The following is a 22,329-nucleotide window of genomic DNA, read 5'->3' on the forward strand; positions in this document are numbered from 1 at the left end:
GCGAAAGTTTACTTTCAGTTTCCCGCTCGTCATTTGTCGGAGGGAGACTAATGATGGCGAGCACAACATTTGGCACAATGAAAATCATTATCAGCGAATAATTTTCCCCGACAGTCCGCCCGCTCTTTCCAGTAGCCCTCATGAATACTCTCGACTTCAAAGGGAGACTTGACACGGAGGGGAAGGAAACTCTCTGCACTGTGCACGTTATTACCAGTTCAAAGGAATGTAGGTTAATCGATGCTGTTGGTTATAATGATGAATAGGAGTAATGACCAAAACCACAGAGATCAACGATTAAAGCCCACCTCTTAAACAATACAAAAAGAGCATTTTGTTCCCCTAATCAGATCACTTATGAAAATCACAACACATTTTGATGGCGCTAGAACATTTGAGAAGTGTCAACGTGCTGAGCCATGGCGTGAAAATGGCCTCAAAAGCGGACTTTTTGAGACTTGGGAGGAATGGATGGAATAATTTGTCTGCTTTGATTAATCACTTTCAACTCCACAGTCTCTTCGGCCGGATCTTTGTTTCTCTCGGGGTTGAACAGTTGTTTTTTTTAAAGTGTTTCAAATGTTTTTAATCTTTGTGTGTTTTTTTTGGTTTCCTGAGGTTCCTGGTGTCTGTCAGCGGTTTCACACACCTGCATAAACATATATTGTCACACACCTGTATTCTCTATAGGCTATACATGTATTTTAGTAAACAGGCACTTCATAAAAACTAAAAACATTTCCTTTCCATGACTGTATACTGTCCATTCAACACCAATGTGTGTGTATTTTAGCAAGAACCTGCAGTTTAAGCTCCACACACCCTCTCTCTCCCTCACACACGCACACACACACACACACACACACACAGACACACACACACACACATACACACACACACCAGCAGAAAAGAAAGCAGCACTAAGCCGTAGGCATACACAGACCACACGCACAGCGCGGCGGAAAAAAAGAGACGTCACAACAAAAAATGTGTGTTATGTAACTTTGTGTGTGTCGGTGGAAATGCATGCATCGTGTGCACGGCTTCATGCATTATGATCGTAGACCCATACTGAGCGTGCACGTCTGAAAAATGAAACATGCACGACTACCTGCAGACTTGCGGTCCCAGTAACACGCACAGGTTTTCGGGAAAAAGGTTAATTGTCTGCTTTTACGTCGGTCCGGGTTGGTTTGGATCAATAGCAATAATCTCCTTGTCGGACTGTGGGACGCGAGTCCTACAGTCCACAACTTGTCTTTGCTTCTCCTTTACTGTAAAACAAAATGTGTATCTATTCTTTTCATCAAGATACATGGGCATTAATTAAAATATGCTCCTTGATGCACTAAATATAAACTTTGCAGCACATAGGCAGCTTTGGGGAAACAGTGAAGAACAGATGGTCAATAATAAGCAGAAAGAACCGGCCAGAGCAGACACAGCCAGAATCAATAGACTTCTACCTTAATGTACCCAAAAGTCAGTTGTTTTCTCCTCTTTCTTTATCCCTTCATTTCTTTCTTTTTTTGCTGTCGGACAGGTGGTTAGACACTGGACTTCTGCTGCTATTCTTGTTTTATGTGTTTGCTGCTAAAAAGGTGAGGACTGAAAGAGCAGGGACAGAACGGCACCATCATCATCATCATAATGATTACTGGCTCAGAACATCAAATATATACACGCAAGAACACGCTTTTGCAAATGAACCTTCTTTTTGTATCCACAGGGGTAGACACACACACACACACGCACACACACACACACACACACAAACAGGTCAGCAATTTTATTTTATTTTTTCAGCAGAAGAGTATATTTCAGAGCTGTGACAACAGGACCACCAAACTGGAGACTTTAAGAGGCTCTGTTGGTGCTCAGGGGGAATGTCAAAACATGTGTTATGGATGAGTGTGTGACGTGAGGGCTCTTTGAGATAAGGAAAGATTGAACAAAAGAAAACGCAAAAGGAAAAGGCAAGAAAACGGTAAGTGACTGAGTAAAGTTAGTACAGAGTGTTTCTCTGACAATGTATGACGGTCTGAGGTCTGCATTGTGTTATAGGCCCCTCTGCTTCAGCAGTAGACCTGCCTGAAGTCGAGCGGTAATGACATCCAGGGATGTTAGCTCTTCGTTTTACACGGCCCATCGCCGCTCCACACAGGGCATCAGCACCGTGTTTGTGCTTCAAATGTGTGTGTTTGTATAGACACACAGAGAAGTCACGGTGTCCTTGTGCACATCTGTGTGGCAGTTCGGCTATATGTGTGTGTCTGTTCCAAAAGTGTCTGAGCTCATGTTACCAAGTGTGCATTAGTGTGTGTGTCTCTGTGTGTGATCGTGTGTGTGTGTGTGTGTGTGTGTGTTTGCGGGCAGGACTTTTTGCCACATGCGTAGACACAGCCCTCTCCCCGGCTTGTTGACATTCCAATAGCTTGGCCTCTCCTGCTGCTCTAAAACTCTCCTCTCATTCAAAACAGACCTCCCTTCACTCTCTTGCGAACACACACACACACACACACACACACACACTTACTAGACCTTATTCTAGCCGCTACTTTCTCAGTGAAAGCAAGTTGGACATGAATGTATAAGTTCACCCTGTCCTCCATCAGTTCATCCTTGGGTTTAAGGGAGCAGAGCGTGCCCTGTATCTGGTTCATGGTCCAGGTGACTTCACAGTGGAGACAGCACTATGTGTGCTCCAGCTGAACCTCAACGTTACTGTCTTTACCTACAGTTTCATTTTGGCACATTCAATTAAAACTGCAAACAAACATCACCGTTAAAAAGATGTTTGGTTACTACATGTTGTTCTACACCCGAGAACCAATCAGAATCAGAGGGTTTTCATGGTATACATGTCTGGATATGGCTAATCCAGCTCCAAGTGAATGTATGACTGGAAATAACTGGAAAAAACGAGTGACATTTAGCTTTTTTTTCCCACTTGCCTATTTGAGGTGCTTATGAACCTGGTGTGCACGTCTACCACCTTTGAAAGAAAATGTCACACTGTATCTCTAATATTGAAGGCAAGAGTGTACATGTCTTAAAGCCATAGGTGAAGACAGGAGCATTCATGTCTTCTGTGCTTGTTGAAGGAAGAGGTATTTAACATTTCCATCCTCTTAAGAACACAGAAGGCCACATATTTAACCTTTCTACTATAGACTTTCTTGATGAACGTCTGACTGTGAGCAATGCGGTTTCTTCCGAAAAAGAAAAAAAGAAAGAAATGGAAAGGAATGAATGATATGTGAGCAGTCTTTGAAAAAAATGAGAACATTTGCATTATTTCTATCACATTTCTTTACGTATTGTTAATGTCATAACACTTTCTCTTTAGAATATTATTATAAAGGTTTTATTCTTCTGTTCCAATTAAGTTTGTCCGAACACAACAAGGTGTCAGAGTTGGATGAGGAGCTCCTGTGCCTAGAATTACAAAGCTTGTTGTTGTTGTTGTTGTTGTTGTTGTTTTAACGGATGTTCTGATTAGTCCGCTGTCACATTTTTCAGGAAGTGCCTGGTTCGTCTCGCTCTCAAACCTTTCCCCCCCCAAAAAGTATAAGTAAGGCTTTACACTTTGAGAGACAGGTGTGGGGTGCTACGTGACAGTCCTCTGGCTGCAGCTTTGGTCATTTTAACCACGGCACCCAAATAGAGATTACTGCTCTGCCTTTGACAGAAAAAGGTTTGTCGGATTTATCAATGCTTGAGCCGCTATTGTATGTGCAGTAATTGCTTCAATCTGTGTTGCGCTCCAAAGAGACAAAAAGCCCTTCCAGTAACTAACTGTATGTGTTCTGTTTCTATAATGGCCGTTGGCAGTTAAATGGGGCAGTTAGCACTGAGCATGAGTCACAGGAGGCATACAAAGATAATTTTGCTCTGTTTCAAAGAAACAACACATTGGAGCTGTTGCCTCTAAATGTCAAAGTGTCCATAAGAAAGTGAGTGCCGTGCTCCACACATACGGCTGCTATTGTCTATCTTTTCCTTTTATTGTATTTCAGGTGGATGTGAGAGGGGAGTTAAAGTCGGAGATTAAGACTGGAACCTTTTCTCCTGAAGCAGCTCATGACCTTCTCACAGATACAAATATAATGTATGAGATGGAAGGAAAAAGAAGGAAGGAAGTGGAAAAGGTGGAAGCAGATGTACTGCATGACGATATATATGGGAGCGGGGAGAGCATTTTATGGCTGAATTTGCACATGAAAAAGGCTGAAAGTGTGCCGCGGGCCTGAACCACCCAACGGCTGTCCAAATGCCAAGAAACACAAAAGAGATATCTATTGAAGGATATATCGCCCTGGATGGTAATCGAAACACTTAAGTTAAAAACTGATAACTGTCTGTCCAACTACTGGCTGGTGTGACCCCGATCGTCATTAGACCTCTCTCAGCAAGGCAACAAAAAAACATTTGGGAGGGGTGACCAGAAGGTATGCATTATTTTCTCATAACCACACAGCTCTGATTTAAAGGCTACCAGTTCCAGCTGTTATATGTGCTTATTTGGTGGCATGACATAATTACATGATTAATGTAAAAATGTCTTAACGTGTTTAGCCATGGCATAAGATAATCCACTATGAGACATAATGAACTGTACAATAAACGGTTTGCGGCGTTGGACTTTTGGGCTTTACTTTACACTGACACTCAAAAACACGCCGTGCGCTTTTTAACATCACACTAGACGCAACACACAGACATGCAGATGTCAGACAAAGACCAGGGCAGACAAACAGCAAAAATCAATATGAAAGAGTTAAGCTGGAGCCACTTTAATATTGTCCTCTGTTTGTCAATGTTGCAACTAAGCTTATTATTGGTAGAAAGAATCGCTATGCCTACCCACCCCAGCTATATAATAATAATAATAATAATAATAATCCATTTAATTTATATAGTGCTTTTTAAGATACTCAAAGACACTTTACATTATACACCGTAGACACAGCTACGGGGAGCAATGCAGGGTTAAGTGTCTTGCTCAAGGACACATCAACATTTTCTTCCAAAAACACAGAATATAATAAAAAGGAAACACACAAAAACACACAGATGCACACACGTGTCTTCAGGGATAACCGCACGTGTGCTCAATATAAATGAATATCATGCTATATGCTCTCTTTACCATCATGAACGCATTAGGCATGTGCAAGTGTACGTGTGTGTGTGTGTGTGTGTGTGTGCGTGACATGTGAATAGGGTGGCTTTCAGCAATGCTGGCCAGTGGTGATAAGAAGCCTAAATCCCCTACACATTTTCACATGGACAACCAAAGCTATAGGCTTCCTCCATAGAAACCACAGCTTCCATCAAAGGGCATCAGTACATGTGGAAAGGATTAATAAAGTGGGAAGGAGAAGAGGAGTTTATATTTCTTTTTTCTTGCCTTGAAATCAAATTTTACTAATATACTATTTGGATACAGGCGTGACATAACGTTAATAATTTCCGCTCAGGCCAATATTCTGTCCATGTTTCACCAAATGCTGGTGAATCTGCCTTTGTGCCCTCTCAGAGGATGCTCGTTTGACGGCAAAACCAATTATATGCCATGGATTGTGTTATTAGTTTAGGATTAGAGTTAACCTTTCAGAATAAGTGCTGTGCAGAGTGACAAACGGGGGCAAAACAATAGCGGGGGACTGAGATATGCGGTGTGAAATTGTGTTGTTCCCTTCTGGCGCTCGCAAGGACACAAACACACACTCTCGCATGATTAGAAAAAACACCTTTGCAGTGTGTGTGGATGCGTGTGGATGTGTGTGGATGTGTGTGTGTGTGAGTGATGAAACGGCGTTGCCTCAATTCATCACTGTGCTTGTCTTGACATATAGGTTTTTGCAGGTGTGTGTGTGTGTGTGTGTGTGTGTGTGTGAGCGCGCGCGTGTAGGAAAGAGGGAGCGAGAACTACAGCGAGAAGGTTAATGCTACCTCTACCAGATTACCTGACCTGTGTATGTGTGTGTGTGTGTGTGTGTGTGTGTGTGTGTGTGTGTGTAAGCTGCTGTGACAAATATGATATGCTATCGATTTGACAGATTAGACTTCATGTTATCCTACTAAAGAAATATGCGACACACACACACACACACACACTCACTGTACAGACACGATTGTGCGCGCCTGCCCCGCCGATGCACCGACCTCCACACGTTTGGCTTTGTTGAGAAATTCCTGGCACTCTCTCCGTGGAGACGATATTACCCAGCCGCCGGTGTCTAAATGAGATACCTCATCATAATCCCGTGGCTGGTCACCTAGACTACGACAGGACATTACACCGCATAATGGCCTGTTAGCCCTGGCGGATTATGCAACGCGTGTTCCCCAGGCAGCGCCTCAGCTGCACGTCTGACAGTGACGGAGCGGGCTGGGCTTCTGTGTCTTGCTTAAGGGCACGCGGTTATTGTACAGAGCTGGCCTGTTATCTATTAATGATGGTGCAATCTCCCAAACCATTAGGCCGCGGCGACCCACTCGCAAAAAAAAACTCGAGGCAAAAGCGGTCACTGAAAACTCTGCGCCCGTTTTCATGCCCGACATGTTTTTTTGAGGCGGTATGCCGATACTGCTTTTTTCTTCGTGTTTTGGAGTCTACGTGCAAAAAAAGCACAACGTGCAGTAAAAGCCTGTGAGGAGCAGTCGTTGGGTTGGTTGGGAGTTGCTCAAAACAGCAAATGTAGACAAACTATTTGTACATATATTATAGATATGTTTCTGGTGGACTGCTAGACTGACCTGCACAGACTGCCAATTCGCAAACGCAGTCCCACAAAAGAAAACTGCTTTGCAATGCAAATACTCCTCCTCAATGGATTATGGCCAAAACGCAAGCACATAGAGTAATTAGTTCTAGTAAATAAAATGAGTATGCATGTGTCTGAAGTTGGTGTGGTTTTATGTGAGTGCATATTTTCTCCTGGGAAGAAAGACTTTCCTGTCAGCGCCACAATTCTTCAACCCTCTGTGGACTTTCAATATCTCCGAGCTTTAGTCAATGTTTTGTCAGCATGATGGACAAGAAAGCTTTGGAGATTTGAATTTGAAAAGAGAGCAGGGAGGCTATTGTCCCCAGACAATATAGTATGAAGGTTTGGGGGCGCTGATGTTTTTTTTCCGTATTTATCCATCCCTACGCAGGAAATCAAGCTTTCACCAAAAGAGATAGGACCGTCCTTGCACAATGTCATGGGCAAAGAAATACACAAACACACTTGCATGCGCTTGGACACACACAATGTGCGCACCCTCCTTCCTGGTTTCTGCTTTACAAGGACAACCAGCTCTTTTGGAAATGTTTACCCCAATCTTTTTAGAGTTCTCAATGTGGCTTTCTTTCTTTGCCCCACAAGCGTTGTCGCGTATTTTCTCGTTTCATAAAGTGCTCTAAAGAAATACAAAGTGACAGAGACACAAGCGCAAAGTGACAACACGAGACACACCATTTCAGACTTCACACAAACAGAACTCCTGAAAGAAAGCAAGCACTCAAAGTAAAAGTTCTCATACTTCATATGTATTACATTTTTATTCATAAGGAGTGATGCTCCTTTTTCAAGATGTTTTACTGCCTCGCTGAAAGCCGTGTGTCCTTCCTGCCCACCTTCAAACACCAGCCCAGTCCGCTTGCAGGACACGAACCAAAACGGGCCCATTTGTTGACGTGACACTAACGGGTCAGCACGAGTGGGAGAGGACACTTCTTTTTTTTTTTTGCTTGACATCTGGGCCGAAGAGAACATATACAATGTGCTCGATAAAGTCCTGGAAGTAATTTGAGATAAACCGGGGGAGAAGGGATTTGTGCGGACAATAAATCAGCGAAAGTGCAAAATAACAAACGTTGACAGCTTTATTTTAAAGTCTGTGATTCCCTGCGTTGAGGTGGCAGCTCTCGAGACGAAGAAAAAAAAAAGAGATGAATATGTCCGCTTAACTAAATGCAACAGAAAAGAACCAAAACTATACATTTCATTTTGATCCCGACTGGCCAAACAAACGACGGCTGGTGAAGGCGCCCTACAAACTGTCATTTTGGTAGGTTGTTCTTCTTAATAATATTTTAATATGCCAAACTAATATCCTCAGGCTTTAATTTGTTATACACAGTTATCTGCTCCACTTAAAATATTCAAATTATCAGTTAATGCAGCAAGACCAATCCATTTGGACTTTAACTAAGTATTGTTTGGCTTAAATACAACATTCATATTCTGTGCTCATTAGTCGCTACATCCCGAATACGGAGCACCAGTTACTTTCACACTACAGTTGATATTAGGGTCCATTCTTTTGTCTTTTTTGTCTGAGCGTTTATTGTTCTGTTTTAATTCCACTCTCCCTGCATCGCCAAACTAGTTGAATGACTTAAGTTGAGAGGAATGATAATAAAGTAGAGCTGAATTAAATTGAACTGAAGTTCAATGTGATAAATGACAATCTTTCCCCCTCGCCCCCCTAATAATGCGTCACACTGAGGTCCTTCTGTTCACAATAGATCAAATTAAATGTGTATATTTAGAAGTGTTGCACCATTGAGAGGTCCAAGACCCCTTTTAAGCCTCTAGTGATTCAGTCTTAAGTTTTATTGCAATGCGACATTAGCCAGAAACTCAAGCTCATGCTGGCTGAAATTGCATTAAGTTCCTGGCAACATCAACTTATTGAACAGTCTATCAGGAGGAATTGGGGGAACTAGTGGGGACTCAGTGATTTTTAATGGCACAAGGAAACACAACTTGAGATTTAATGGGTTGGAATCAACTAAATGGGCCTGGAAACAGAACATGTATCTTGCAAATGGTCACTCGATTCAGTGGAGGGACATTCTATTCATCTACGAATGAAATGCTCGTTTTAATGACTCAAATAAATAGATTTGTTAAGTTGATTTCTTTGAACGTACAGGCCGCTCTTTTGTTTACAATGTTGACTCTTGCCTTATTCCTCTCTTATACAGACCAGCATTGTGGGATGTTGTTTCCCTGTGTGATGTAATACATTAGCTCTCCAGCGAGATGCATATACAGAACACCAAATGACTTTACTTACAACATAAGGGCAGAAAGAATAAAGCTATATTATGGCTTGATTTAAATAAATAAAGACTTCATCTCATAAGCATAAGACTTTACATTAAAAATAAAAAATGTCACATTCAAGGTTAATTGCACTGTGAAAGCCAAAAAAACTAAACACAATAAATGTGTAATAAAAAAATAAATAAAGCTATCCAAAAATGCAGCTTTATATTTATTCAGGAGGCTTTTCACGCAGTGCGATGTACAGTATGTGGAGCCAAAGAGCTGAGTGGTCTATTTGGAAACACACTGAAAGCCTTGGAGCCAAACACAGTGTGTTTGAACTGCCGCTGCCTCCAAAGTAAGAATAATAACGTAAACCTTAAAATTCCTAATCTCCCTTAATATTTACCTCTACTTTTATTTCCCCGTGTGATGCTACTATTGTGCAAATGCAAACGAGGCAGAAACACACACACACACACACACACACGCGCACGCACGCACGCACACTCATTAGCAGCACAACAGGGAAGTGGAAAGTTAATCATGGTATTACGACAGCCACACGGTCACTGAACCACACATACATTTGCATACGCTTTCATATTCATTGGATCTCTCCCACACAGCAACGCTGACTCAAACCAGTGTATGTATGTTGAGGGGGGTCATACATGTGTTAACCTATGCACACACACACACTCGCATAGGTGGAGACTAAATAGCTACTACTAAATGGGTAGGAACAAGAACGCTTGTGTGGCCTCCTGGCAAATAACGGCATGTTAAGGTGCTACGTTTGTGTATTTGTGTGTGTGTGTGTGTGTGTGTGTGTAGCTGTGTGTGTGTGTGTGTATGTGTGTGTGTGTGCTTATGACTGATAATAAAAGCCAAATGTATAGTTCTATCTCCAAAATGCTAAATGCTGTCTGACACTAAAGCCACAGCAGCACTCTGTTCACTACTTATTTTTCATTAAACACTGGCTGACTCTGACCTGCTGCAAGCCTCATTAGAATACACTTCCCTTAATGACTCACATTAGGCAACACACACACACACGCGCGCGCGCGATAAATTGTCCTAGCCGCTTTGAGAGTATGCGTAGTGGCAGACTGAGGCCGTAAAGGCGGCTCGGGAAAAGAGTTACACATGTGCCTCCTCCTCTTCCGACGTCCATTTTCTTCTTAAAGAGTGCTGTTTGAAAGAGGGATGTGCGGGCAGAGAGAGAGAGAGAGAGAGAGAGAGAGAGACGGATGAAATGGAAGAAGAAAGAAAAAACAACAAATCTTCCACTTTCAGGTGTTGATCGTCGAAGATCAGTGGGGCTGTGTTTGTCTGTGGAATGTCGTTAATGAAAGTGATTGTGAGAGAGGTGGGAGGCAGGAGGACAGGGTGATGAAGACAGACCGACAGCGGCGTGGAGAGATGAAGCCAGGACGTAAGAAACACGTCGTTCATTTCTGTTCCTGTGCTCCTTAATGGCAAAGACGTGGAACGATCGAACGAGAGAGAGAGAGAGAGAGAGGGAGAGAGAGAGAGAGAGGGAGAGGGAGAGAGAGAGGGAGAGAGAGAGAGAGAGGGAGAGGGAGAGAGAGAGGGAGAGAGAGAGAGAGGGAGAGGGAGAGAGAGAGGGAGAGGGAGAGCGAGAGGTTTTGCAGGAGATTCTGCGTTCTCTGGGCCTTTTTAGACCCGGCGGAGTCATTTGACAGTGTGAGTTCTGCTCCCTTTGACTGAGAGGTCAGAGGTCAGGGTCAATCATACGCAGCTGTTGCTTTGGTTGTCTTCAAAAAGTAGGGAAATGCGTTCCTCAACTCATAGTGCCTGTATTTTGTGGTGCTGAATTAATCAATCAGTCATTTTAATTAAATTCAATACAGGTCCCGGCCTTTAAAAAAGGTTGGTAATTACCTTCTCATTGAGGACAGGAAAATGACCTTAATTTAGCAAGTTATTAATACCAGCGGCTTTCCCTAGTTTACTTTTACACCTTTTGAACTTCTCTTAGAGTAGTTATACTAATAAGAGCCGCCTGCAATGTTCTCAAAACATCTTGATGAAAAAGGACTCTTCCAGATTGGTAATGTCATCAATAAACATTCCCATTAAATCTTCCTGTCATCTCTTCAGCACTCCGGCTAAATAATCTGGGCCAGGAAGAAGAAAGCTTATATATATTGAAGAAATATGTGTATATTATATTTGTTGAGATTCTCTTTACATCCTGTCAGCAATCAGTTAATCAAATACTCTAACAAAAGCTTATGAACAGTAGTTATGTTCATTGTTTTATGGTTCATTGTTGTAATATTGGGGGAGTGGCTTTGGCGCGAGGCCTGAAGGGACAGACTGTCAGCGTTGCCGACTTGGCAACTTTCTCGCCATATTTTAGCCACTTTTGAGGGTTTTTGGTTGGATATTTTTCAAATCTAGCTTATTCTGGAACTGAATGAATCACATACTATATATTATTTGGCAGAGGGTAACAAATCAAAGAGTAACAGCTTGTTTCAAGCTGGAATTGTGCTTACGTTGATGTACAGTGTTTTTAACTGCTTCAGACTTTTGGGAAGGAGCCATCAGAGAGAGCGAGAATCTTGGTCAAAGCGCTACTGGGAATCCCTTCTCATAAATTCACGAGTTTAAAGGAGCAAGACAGGACACACACATACATGCAAACACTCCGACTCAGACAGTGAGATTCCATATCTTAGCATAAAGGGCCGTGATTGGTTGGAAATCGTCCATTATGAGACAGATGTTATCAGACAGCCGGGAAACCCTGTGTCTCTACTGGACCAATTACACACCGTTCACTACGAAACAATACTGGATTCCATGTGGTTTCTCATTCACTTGGGTTCATAAAGCTCCAGGTATCTCAAAATGTATATTATTACAGCTTTCTCCTCACCACGTCCGCCTCCACATGCCCCTCAGTGTGCAATGAGTTAGCTATCGCATAGATACAACGGTGTTCCTCCTCTAAATACCTCTCTCACATGGCCAAGTCCAACCACTCCTTAGTCACTCATCTAACCAGCCAATCAAAAGGCACCAACATAACCTCCATTTCAGTGTCAATCAACTCCCTATCAGCTGCTGTGTTCTCTCAGTGTCCCTGGAATCAAACAGGCACTCAGTCGGCCAACTACTCACTCTTCACGTCTTCAATCTTCCCGGCTGTAGTGTGCTCCTCCTTATGGGATGCGATACGGTTGTGTAAAAGAGAACCAGACGACCGTCTACTTTAGACAAAGTATTTTGGGTCTGCATTGGTTTCCATATTGGTATATTTGGGCTAATGATCACACTTGAAAATACAGCATTGTTAATTACAGGTACTCGTACCCTGGTGAAAAGTGTAAATCAGCTCCTTTTGGATTATTTGAGAACCATAAAGTAATATACAAATAATACAAAAACTCATGATAACAGCTTATTTTTCTATTAAAAGTTATAGTTAATGCTTTAAAGCTTTTTCGTTTCTTTTCTCCCCGTGACTGAATGGGATTGGTATTGCTTCACGTCTCCTCCCTGCCAGTCATCCAGTCAGCCTGACAGTAATCCATCTGCCAATCCAGTCAGTCAATCAATTGGTTGAGCTCCATCTTGAATCTAATACAAACGGCGTGCCAAAGAGGGAACACTGATTACACTGAGTGCTACTCAGGATAATGAGTGCGATCAAGGTTCCCCGCCAGCCCATACACACATGGCCTGCATATAGAAGACATACAGGCAGACGCACAGACATCAACCTCTGTGCTTATTCACTTATTTACAGTAGCTGTCTGTTTTCTCTGAAGACACATCAGAGAGCGGTTGAATTTCATGAATAATTGAACACATTTAGTTGTCTCGATTTGTCTTTTGTACTTCTAAAAGTGGAGAGACAAAGAAATCACAAACATCTGGCGATGTCTCAAGTGTTTTCATCATTAATGTCCAACGGCTCTCATTGTGCTGTCATTAATTCCCAATGACTTTTTAGATTTCTTCCTCTATAGTTATGGATAATAAATATGTGAATATGCATGGCTATTTTTTTTATATCTCTTTTGTTCCATTTCTCATGATGGAAACCACTCCAACAACGAACCAAAAATAAAGCATCTTCCCGACTGGGTCAAAGGAGTCAAACGGGAGCCCACTTTTCAATTGCAATATTTAAAAGCTCCACTTTATAAAGCTAAAATACATGAAAAAGCAACAGAACTACAATTATCTCTGAAATTACAGGAATTACTTTCCATCCGTGCATGATATCCTACATTTACATTTAGCCAATATGCTCGAGTTAAGATGAAAGAATGCCCACGTCATTGACATGCATAGACTATTTTAAATAACTACCTGCAAAAGAAAGCATGATATAATAGTCTAATTATTTAGAGTGGATATGTAGTTGTCCCTAACTGTTTGAGACGTCCTTTTGGTCCGCCACTTGTTGTCCATCAGCTGCAGCGTGCTCATCAGCTCAGCCCGGTTAGTTTAATGGACAACGCTTTGTGGAGTGCTGTAGCCATTACTGCTAATTGCATCCGCCTATATGAGCATCTGCACGGGGATTAGATTAGACGTGGCTGTCAAGCACGATGGGAGAGGTTAAAAAAAAAATAAAAATCGCAAAGCATTAATTTAATTTTAAACATTCAACATGATCCATTCGCGAGGGTGTGGATAAATACGGCTGCAGTGTGGCAACGCGTACGCCCAGGCAACGTTGGAGAGTCACAGAGGCACGTGTCGAATGGACAATAAATAAATACAGCTGTGACAACTGTAATATCATGGAATTAGTGCGAGAGTTAACCTCCTACTCGGCCGCCGTCTCTCATTCGCTCCCTCGCTCCCTTCCCCTCCGCCAGTCTGTTGCCTGATCTCTGCCTCTCTCCCCCTCTCGCTCCTCTGTCCAAGGAAATTAGATCAGCGTGAGGCAAAGAAGCCCAGCGCAGCGCAGACAAGGAGACACACAAAAAACATTTAGTGACGCTGGAGTCGAATGATGTCATGGGCAATAAATGTGCTTTTGACCACTCGGGTGATGGATTGGGAGATGGGAGATGGGAGAGGAGAGATGGAGGCTGGGGTGGAGCGAAAGGGAAGGGGGATCCAGAGACAGGAAGTAATATAACGAAATTAGAGAGTGAAGGAAAGAAGAGGACGGCAGATATGGAGGAAAGTGGAGAAGGTGACAAGTGTTGATATTGTGGACGGAGGAAGAGAGAGGAGAGACGGGGGGAGGGAGGGGAAATGGAAAGGCATAAAAAGAGACAGAGAAGGGGGGGAGAGAGAGAGAGAGAGAGAGAGAGAGAGAGACAGAGAGAGAGGGAATGATTATGAGTGGAAACGTTTGGCTCTCAATCAGGATATGGGCTCCCATAAATAACATGCTCTCTCAGTCAACAGCATGTCGTCACCACATTCACATACTCTCTCGCTCTCACACACATCGCAGGGCAGGGACGCTGGTGGAGGGTGAAGGGGGGGGGGGCAAATCTAGTTGTTGCCGTCATAATAAAATAAAGAAAACTACAGAGAAAATTCACTCAAAGAAAACAATCAAAATTGCACCATATTTTCCTCATTTTGTGTCTGATTCCATGTTGTCCTCCTCCTCCTCCTCTTCCTCCTCCGCTGAATGTGCTCTGCTACTTTGCTCATTGGTATTCATGTTGTGCTTGTTCTTCGTATTTACTGCGCAAGGCACCCCGTTAATGACATTGTATTGCTTCGGCTAGGACTTTCTGATATCTATCTCAGGATATAGATGAGACAGAGAGAAACACCCAGGGAGACAGATTGAGAAGGAATCAGGCAAAATAGAGACTAGACACTAACAGATGCAAAGAGAGACAAAGGGAGATTAAGACAAATGGTGAAAAGAAAACCAGACTCATTTCGGCCATGTGTGTGATTAATCTTCAGGTTCTTTATGCATGCATTGAGAACAGGTATGTAGTGTGAGGGATTGCACCACCGGCGGTTCATAATAATCAGGAATGAACAGATATCCGGAGTTGGCATGAGTAATGTGTTTGGTTTTTATTAGAAAAATCCTAGTTTTTAAAACTGTGTTTATGTGTGACGATGAACCATAAGCACGGACTCTATTTCTTTAATTTTCCCTAATACTGGTCGGTTTTCTGCTATTGATCAAAACACAAACTTGTGCATTCAACTCATGGGTGTAGTAGCTTGCTTGCATAATTTAAAAGTTGTTCAGTTGTCAGCGACTGCAAATGTATTTTAGAGGTCTTCATGGTTCCAAAAGGTTGGACCTGATCCAAACAGACCAGAGGAAAACCTACACAAAACCGATGTGCAGAAAGACCTGATCCAAGACAGACCTCAAGAACTAGGGCAATCTAAGCTTCTTCTGAGGCTCTTGTTGTGTTTTTGTGTCTTTGCTTGGAAGCTAATCCATGTATTTAATGATGTAATATTTGATTACAGGTTACACAAGCTCCAAACGCAGTGTTGGGTTTGGTGAAGTCGGTGCAATGCTATGCATGAGTTATGTTTTGCGAAAAGAGATAACGTGACTGACTACGGGCTGGCATTAAATCATGTACTTTGGATGAACTTCTGTTCCGCCGACAATGCGATATGCTCGCCTTCGATTGTGAATAACTATGATGTTATTGATTCTTGAAGCGTGTGTTCTGTTCGCCTCCTCCCCGTGGTCGGGGAGGAGGTGAACAGAGGTCAAAGGTCGAGGCCAACAGAGCAACACGGCGTATCTGGTACTAGTTGACGTTCAGCACCTCGCTTAAGAACAGCAGGAGAACACAGATGCTAAAACCTGTAAATAACCAGGAAATGTCTGTTGACAGCTCAGTCGTGCTCTTTGTAGCTGACCAGTACATGAACACAATATACGGTATGTATTCCTACCTGAGGTGTCTCTCCTTTCACCATGAACCCTGTCTGAATAGCTGACTGTTATCAGCATTGCCTCTATCTGACTGTGTCTCCCACGCTCTCACGCTCCAGTCTCTTCCTCTGTCATCTGTTCAGTATTTTCTCGTGTCTTTTTCTTCCTTCCCCGGATCTGACTCGTGTCTTTTCCACCCACATTATATCTTTTCCCCGTCCCCTTCTAACCACTCCATCGGCGACTTTTCATATACAATTCGTATTCAAGGGAGCTTAATTGGCATGACCTCCTGAGTCTCTCTGCGGCTTTCAATTATTTTCTTTTTCCTCTGTTGTTTGAAGAGATGTTTCATGAAGGGATTGTTGTTTTTGGTGCTGAGGCTTCAATGTCAGAGATTTTTAATTTTTTTTATTTATATCACATTACAAGAGTTAAATGGAAATGGCTCAGTCAATGAGCACTCCTCAGTATCAGGACATAAAATGTATTCTCTATGGGAAAAGTCTTGTTGCTGAAGAATTGATGGTGTCAAACTGTAGTTCAAATGACATGGAGTGACATGTGTCAATTCAATATCTGGCCAATAAGTCACAAAAGTCACAGAAGTAGCATTTTAAGCATTATGATGTACCAATGGATCTCATGACGATCAAAACGTGACGGTTTCCATCTGATTGGCCATGAGCGGGGACCGGGCAATGTGTCTCATATTTCAGATGTTTTTTGCTGGTCACATTTTAGACACAGTGCACAGTGCATGATAGTTTTTAAATTGCAAACAAAATTGGCACAGACAGTAAGGTCACAGCTCTACTCGGTTTATTATAACACTATCATGATGTGTTTGAATACAATCTTGTAAAATGTAGCTTTTGGCCACAGACTTATAATAATTGAATAATAATCATAAGACAGTTGTTTCAAGATGTTTCCACAGGAATTTGAAATAGATACTTGAGAGGTAATTATGACCAGTTTAACTTGGTTACGCTCTACGTAGCTTATCATACGTAATAAAACTATGATGCCAAGTTTTTTTTAATCAACGCAAATAATTTTATTCAAGTAAAATAATGCATTTCTTCATCATCTAAATTAAGGGGTTTTAAGCACACAACCACTATGGCTGACATCAAGAGAGTGATAGGATAACATTTAAGTCCAATTCAAATATTATTTTGGCAAGGTTCCAGGACGGTGAGACAAAAGGGATTAATCTGTCAATTATTGTCCCATTAAAGAAAATCGTCACAAATTGGAATCATCAAGTCAGATTAAAAAAAACAAAAAAATCATCAATCATCAAATGATGAATTACGTTGGTTACTGCAAAATTCATGATGCAATCTTTTTTTTATTTATTTTTTTTATCTTAAAGTGAATATTTCAAAGAAAGCATGTCATATGTTCAACATGTACTTGCCTCCAAGGGGATAATAACAGCTTAACTAACACCAACTTCTCAAAAGGGCTTTTCTCCACGAATGCTAACACTGTTTTTGTTGTTCTCTACTTTCCGAAGAAGCTCTCATTTCCTGTCTGTCTTCCTGCCATTTCTCCATGTATTTCTCGCGCATGTCTGTCTCTCTCTCTCTCTCTCTCTCTCTCATTTTTCACCCGTCTCCTCGGTCCTTCCAGACAACGTTGACTTCGGTACACGCGAGCCTTGTAGCTGATCGCTTCACTCAGTCCGCGGATGGTTCCTGACGATGTTTCTCATCGTCTTTGCTCGGCCGTGCGCCGCTGTCATTAATTATGAAGTCTCAAATGGATTTCCTATACACTCCTTGTCCCGCGCGCACACATCAGTACAAACAAAGGCAGTGTGTGCCTTCCCAACAGGAGAGTTCATCTGACTATGTATGTGTGCGTGCACATGCATCACTGTCTGTGCAGGTTGGCACATACCCCAAGGAATCCTGTCAATCAAACCGGCTTGCAGTTTGTCAGAGAAACAAGGCACTTACCAAGACGGGCAGATGTGTATATGCGTGTCTCTGTGTGAGTTTAAGAGAGTGTGTTAAGACTATGTGTGTGTGTGTGTGTGTTTGCATACCGGTAATACTTACTGCTCTTATGTGCTTATGCATGCATGGCATGATATCTTAGGACATATATAGGAAACAGTTTTGTGTGGATGCGGCAACTGATTTTATGTAGCATGAAAAGGAAAGCAGTGGACACGCACACGCAATCTTTCTGAGAGACAAAACTGGCAGCTCTCTTTCTTCTACTCGTGTCATTCATTCCTCCTTCTTTCCATATCTGTTATTCCCTGAAGTGTTTCTCCATCACCTTTTTTTCCCCTCCTTACTCTGCATGCTAACTTTACCCAGCTTCCCTTCTGCTTTCCTGCACGGCACACTAGTATGTATTACTAGATGAGGAGCGGTCAGTAGAAGACAGCTTATGTTGAATAAAAGAACGTCTTCAAAATATACACATAGAAGTCAGTCTGTTAAACTGAGCTAAACTTTTCAACTATCCTTTTTAATTTTTAAACACACAGTTAGTCGTATTGAAATGAAATAAGTCAAGTGGATCTCTTTTCGCAATTATTTTGAGGACAAACAGTTTCAATAAAAAGCTTTTTCCTGCACTCTTTACCATCAGACATCATTTTGATTTTCCTCCCTGCTTTCTTTCTCCATCAGCCTCTTTCCGTTTGCCTTCCACGCAGCTCTGTTTTCTCAACTTCTTCCCGTATTCATCCACTTTTCCCTTTTTTTCAGTTTTTCTTTCCATCTCCCTCTTTCACTTACCTTCTCTGCAGCTTTCACCTAATCCACAAAGACAACATTCCTATTTCCTAAGCCATTCATGCTCTGTTTGTGTGTGTGTGTGTGTGTGTGTGTGTGTGTGTGTGTCTGTCTGTGTGTGACCCTCGTGACATAGTGATGCGCGTCACCAGGGACTTATCGACTTCCTTAGACTCTTTCTTCTGGGTCAGCTGACCTAAACAGCCCGACCCCATTGGTGGATAAACCAAGGCCACTCTTCACTAAAGGTCATGTGACAAATATACTTCCCAGTTAAACACACACACACACACAGTCACTGCACTATGTGGGTCTTTTCAGCTCCTCTTCTCTCCCTCAAAACCTCGGAGCAAAAGTAATTTTAAACGACCTGAGTGGCTCCTCGCGTGTTATGAGTTAGCCAAAATATTAGCACTACGCAGTGAGGGCCTGACAAGTTGATTCGGTCAGCCATTGTTCCTCCGTTTGTGAGAGAGGAAAAGACAATCGAACACACTCTTTCTCACAGGTATATTTTCACTTTTCTGCCTCACCTTTGACCTCACCGTCTGTTACCAGCTCGTGTAGCACAAGCTGGCCGAATGACAGTCAAAAATCACAGCTCACATCCAGGAAATCACAGTAAGTCTTACCCTGACTCCACAAGTGGTCAACTAAATCACAATAACTACCAGGGCAAAATCAAAACAAGCTTAGAAAGCAGAATATCATAATTAAAAGAAAAGGCTTAATCACTGGCTCCATCTATACAGGAAACATTGAGAGAGGACATTTTCAGCACAGCAGATGTGAAAGGATTTAGATTGAGTCAGACAGAGTTGGGAGAGGTTGGAAAAAGTAGAGGGAAGTTGAGTTGAGGAAGAGGAGAGCACAGTGCGATAACTTAGAGACCAATAGTGTTTACTTCTTGAGGTTAAGGACCAGTTAAGATAAAAGAAGCAGAGTGGGCCCTCAGCATAGAAGAAGAGCAACGGTATCATGAAGGATAAAAAAAAAAAAAAAATGCATACTCACCAAGCTGACTGCGTCTTTGAGCGTACGCTACCACCACCGCGGCCAGAACTACACAGCACAGCGATGTCACAAGGTTTGCCATCTGTAGACACACACACAGTAGAGTCATGAGCGTGAGCGCGTGCGAGAGACCAGAGAGCCGGCGAGTGAGCGCGTCCGCCTGTCGTCCCGATTGACTGACAGAGACCCATAGACGCCTACAGCGCCATGGAGGAGATGGAGGGAGAGCCGCTTCCTGTCCTCTCTCTGTGTCTCTCTGTGTCTCACTGTCTCCCTTTTTTTTTTTCCCAACTGCGGTCACTTCTGTGGCCTTTTTCCTCTGTCCTTCGCCTGTTTCCCCTCCTCCTCGTCAAACTCCCTTATTTATTTACTCCTCTCACTGGTGTTATCCTTTTCACTGTATAACCTTTCTCTCTATCTATCTCTCTGTTTATGTGTCTCCCTCTCTCGCTTTCCCTCTGTTCATCAGCCTAATGGGTCCATCCTCCCTGGGATGGGCTATGGCCAGCAGCTCTTAAAGGTATAGCACACCATAAACAAACAGCCTTCATGTACAATAACAACACCTCGCGGACATCCCCGTCGCCTCATTGTTGCCTCATTGTTGCCTTATTATTGCCTCATTGTTGCCTCACACGTAGCGTTTACAACCTGGAGTTTAACATTGCAGTGTTCGAGGTTGAGATGGAAGAGCTGAAAGGCGCTCTCATCTCTTGCTTTCCTCATACTCTCATCACTCCCTGTTGGGTTGTTCCCCATCTCAGCGTTATAAACATGCATTCCTTTTTTTTCTATTTCAAAAGGAATGGTTCAACGTTTCATGGCAACCGAGATGAGACGATAGATATTAAGTGAATCTTCACATTTGTTGAAGGGCATGTTCCAGATTTTGAGAAATGTTCATTTCCTTGCCGAGAAGAGAAGGTGAATGCCGCCACGCTCATGTCAGCGGCTACCTTAGTGTAGCATAAAGACTGGAAACAGGAAGAAATCTTACAAAATCCACCCAAAGCTCAATAACCAACACATGATGTCATTTGTTTGCTCCGTACAAAAACAAAAGTGTAAACAAATTGATGCTTTATGGGCGGTTAGACAATGTGTTGGTCTGAAACCAGTTGCCCTGCAACCAGTAGTAAGCATCATATTTGGCGTACAGACATCAGAGTGGTATACATCTTTGTTTCAAATGTGAACTTAAATCTGCAAATGAAAAGGACAGGACTTGTCATGTGCTGAGATGTTTTAAACCGCCTCCATCTGTGTGGCGTCTCAGGACTGTAGGACAGGTTGCCAGATACGGTTGGTGGTCACAGGTTTGGGTTTTAGTCTCCTTGTCAAGATCACAGTTTAAACACAAAAGGCTGCTGGTCGATGAGCTCTGAAGATGATCCTCTTGAGAAAGGGCCCTTTTTTGCTTCCTTGCTTCCACTAGGAGGTGAAAGGTCAGAGGTCAGGGTCAGGGTCAGCGTTAACATAACTAAACTATTGGTAAGATCGCAAGGATCCACTGTTGTGTTCAAGGACACTTAAGCAGGGCGGAAGCCCCCCCCCAAAAAAGGGGGCCTGAACCCAGAGCCTCCCATTAAAACGTGGCCCCTGTCGTCTCCCTGTGGGCTGCTCCTCTGTCTCCTCTCCTCCGTCTGTCTCTCCTCGCTGAACAAAGGTTGTCTTGGGGTCCGCCTGCTGCTGAGCCTTGCGGTGAGTAAGGTGTCTGTGTCTGCATGTGTTAGGACAGAGTGAGCGCCCCAAATAGAGGCGAAGAAAGGAAAGTGATTTTCCTTGTTCTTTTGATGCACAACTCCAGCTGTTACAAACCACTGTCATCTCCCATTACCTCTTGGTCTTTGTTTAGCTTCACCCTTTCTTTTCTTCTCTCTCTCTCTCTCGCTTACACACTTCTACTGTTCACTCTCTCTTCCACTTCTCTTCTTTCCTCACTCTCTTCGGTGCCGTATCTCCCCATTTTTACCTCTCGTGAACTCTATCCTGCCCTCTTTGCGTTTCTCTTTGTCAAAGTTGAGCATGAACGCCGCTGCAGAAAGATGAGACGCGACGTCAAGTACTGCCGGGCGACGTCGGAGAACACGAGAAGGCTTTCCACGGAACCACTAACATCTCTCACAAGGCAATCAAACGGTCACAGGCTTTTGTACCTACGAGAAGATGTTTTCATAAAAGGATTCATCTAAAATTAGAAGCTTTTACACTCAAACAGCGTATTATATTGTCTTACACTGCAACAACTAATTGCGTCAACTTTCACATGTAAGTTATTCATTATGTGATGAATACTGAGGGTTTTAGATCGATTCCGTGCTTCGTTTGTTTTTGTGTACGTCAAAGCGACACAAGGGGGAAGGTTTTTCTCACGAGAAAAGCTTTACAACGATGACACCACGAAGAAGTGTCTCGGTATGAAAAGACAGAAGAAAATGTTTTCTGCCAAAGAAAGTCTGAAAGGTGTACACTGCCTCGGCTGCGCATGTTGTGGTGCGTCCGGATCTGGCCTCTCTACCAAGACCGTGGTCTGCTATTTAGTATGAAACCAACAGTTTTGCAGGTGAAATCTTACAGTATGCAAACACTATGTCGGCATAGATGTCCCACAACGCATTGCGAT

The 22,329-nt window shown here is 42.8% G+C and overlaps 1 protein-coding gene across 3 annotated transcripts in view; it reads right to left on the reverse strand.

Moving 5' to 3' along the window:
- The window catches only part of cntfr (ciliary neurotrophic factor receptor), a 190,161-nt gene that overhangs the window by 90,149 nt on the left and 77,683 nt on the right, over nt 1-22,329 (reverse strand). For 2 of the 3 annotated variants that reach the window (XM_034546966.1, XM_034546967.1), the window contains one exon: nt 19,707-19,788. In XM_034546966.1, coding sequence (XP_034402857.1) covers nt 19,707-19,788 — 82 coding nt within the window. Of the gene's footprint in view, nt 1-19,706; nt 19,816-22,329 lie in introns of those variants that run through there. The other variant, XM_034546965.1, reaches the window with a different exon arrangement.

The sequence above is a fragment of the Cyclopterus lumpus genome, chromosome 12 (genome assembly GCF_009769545.1).
Source record: "Cyclopterus lumpus isolate fCycLum1 chromosome 12, fCycLum1.pri, whole genome shotgun sequence".
NCBI lineage: Eukaryota > Metazoa > Chordata > Actinopteri > Perciformes > Cyclopteridae > Cyclopterus > Cyclopterus lumpus.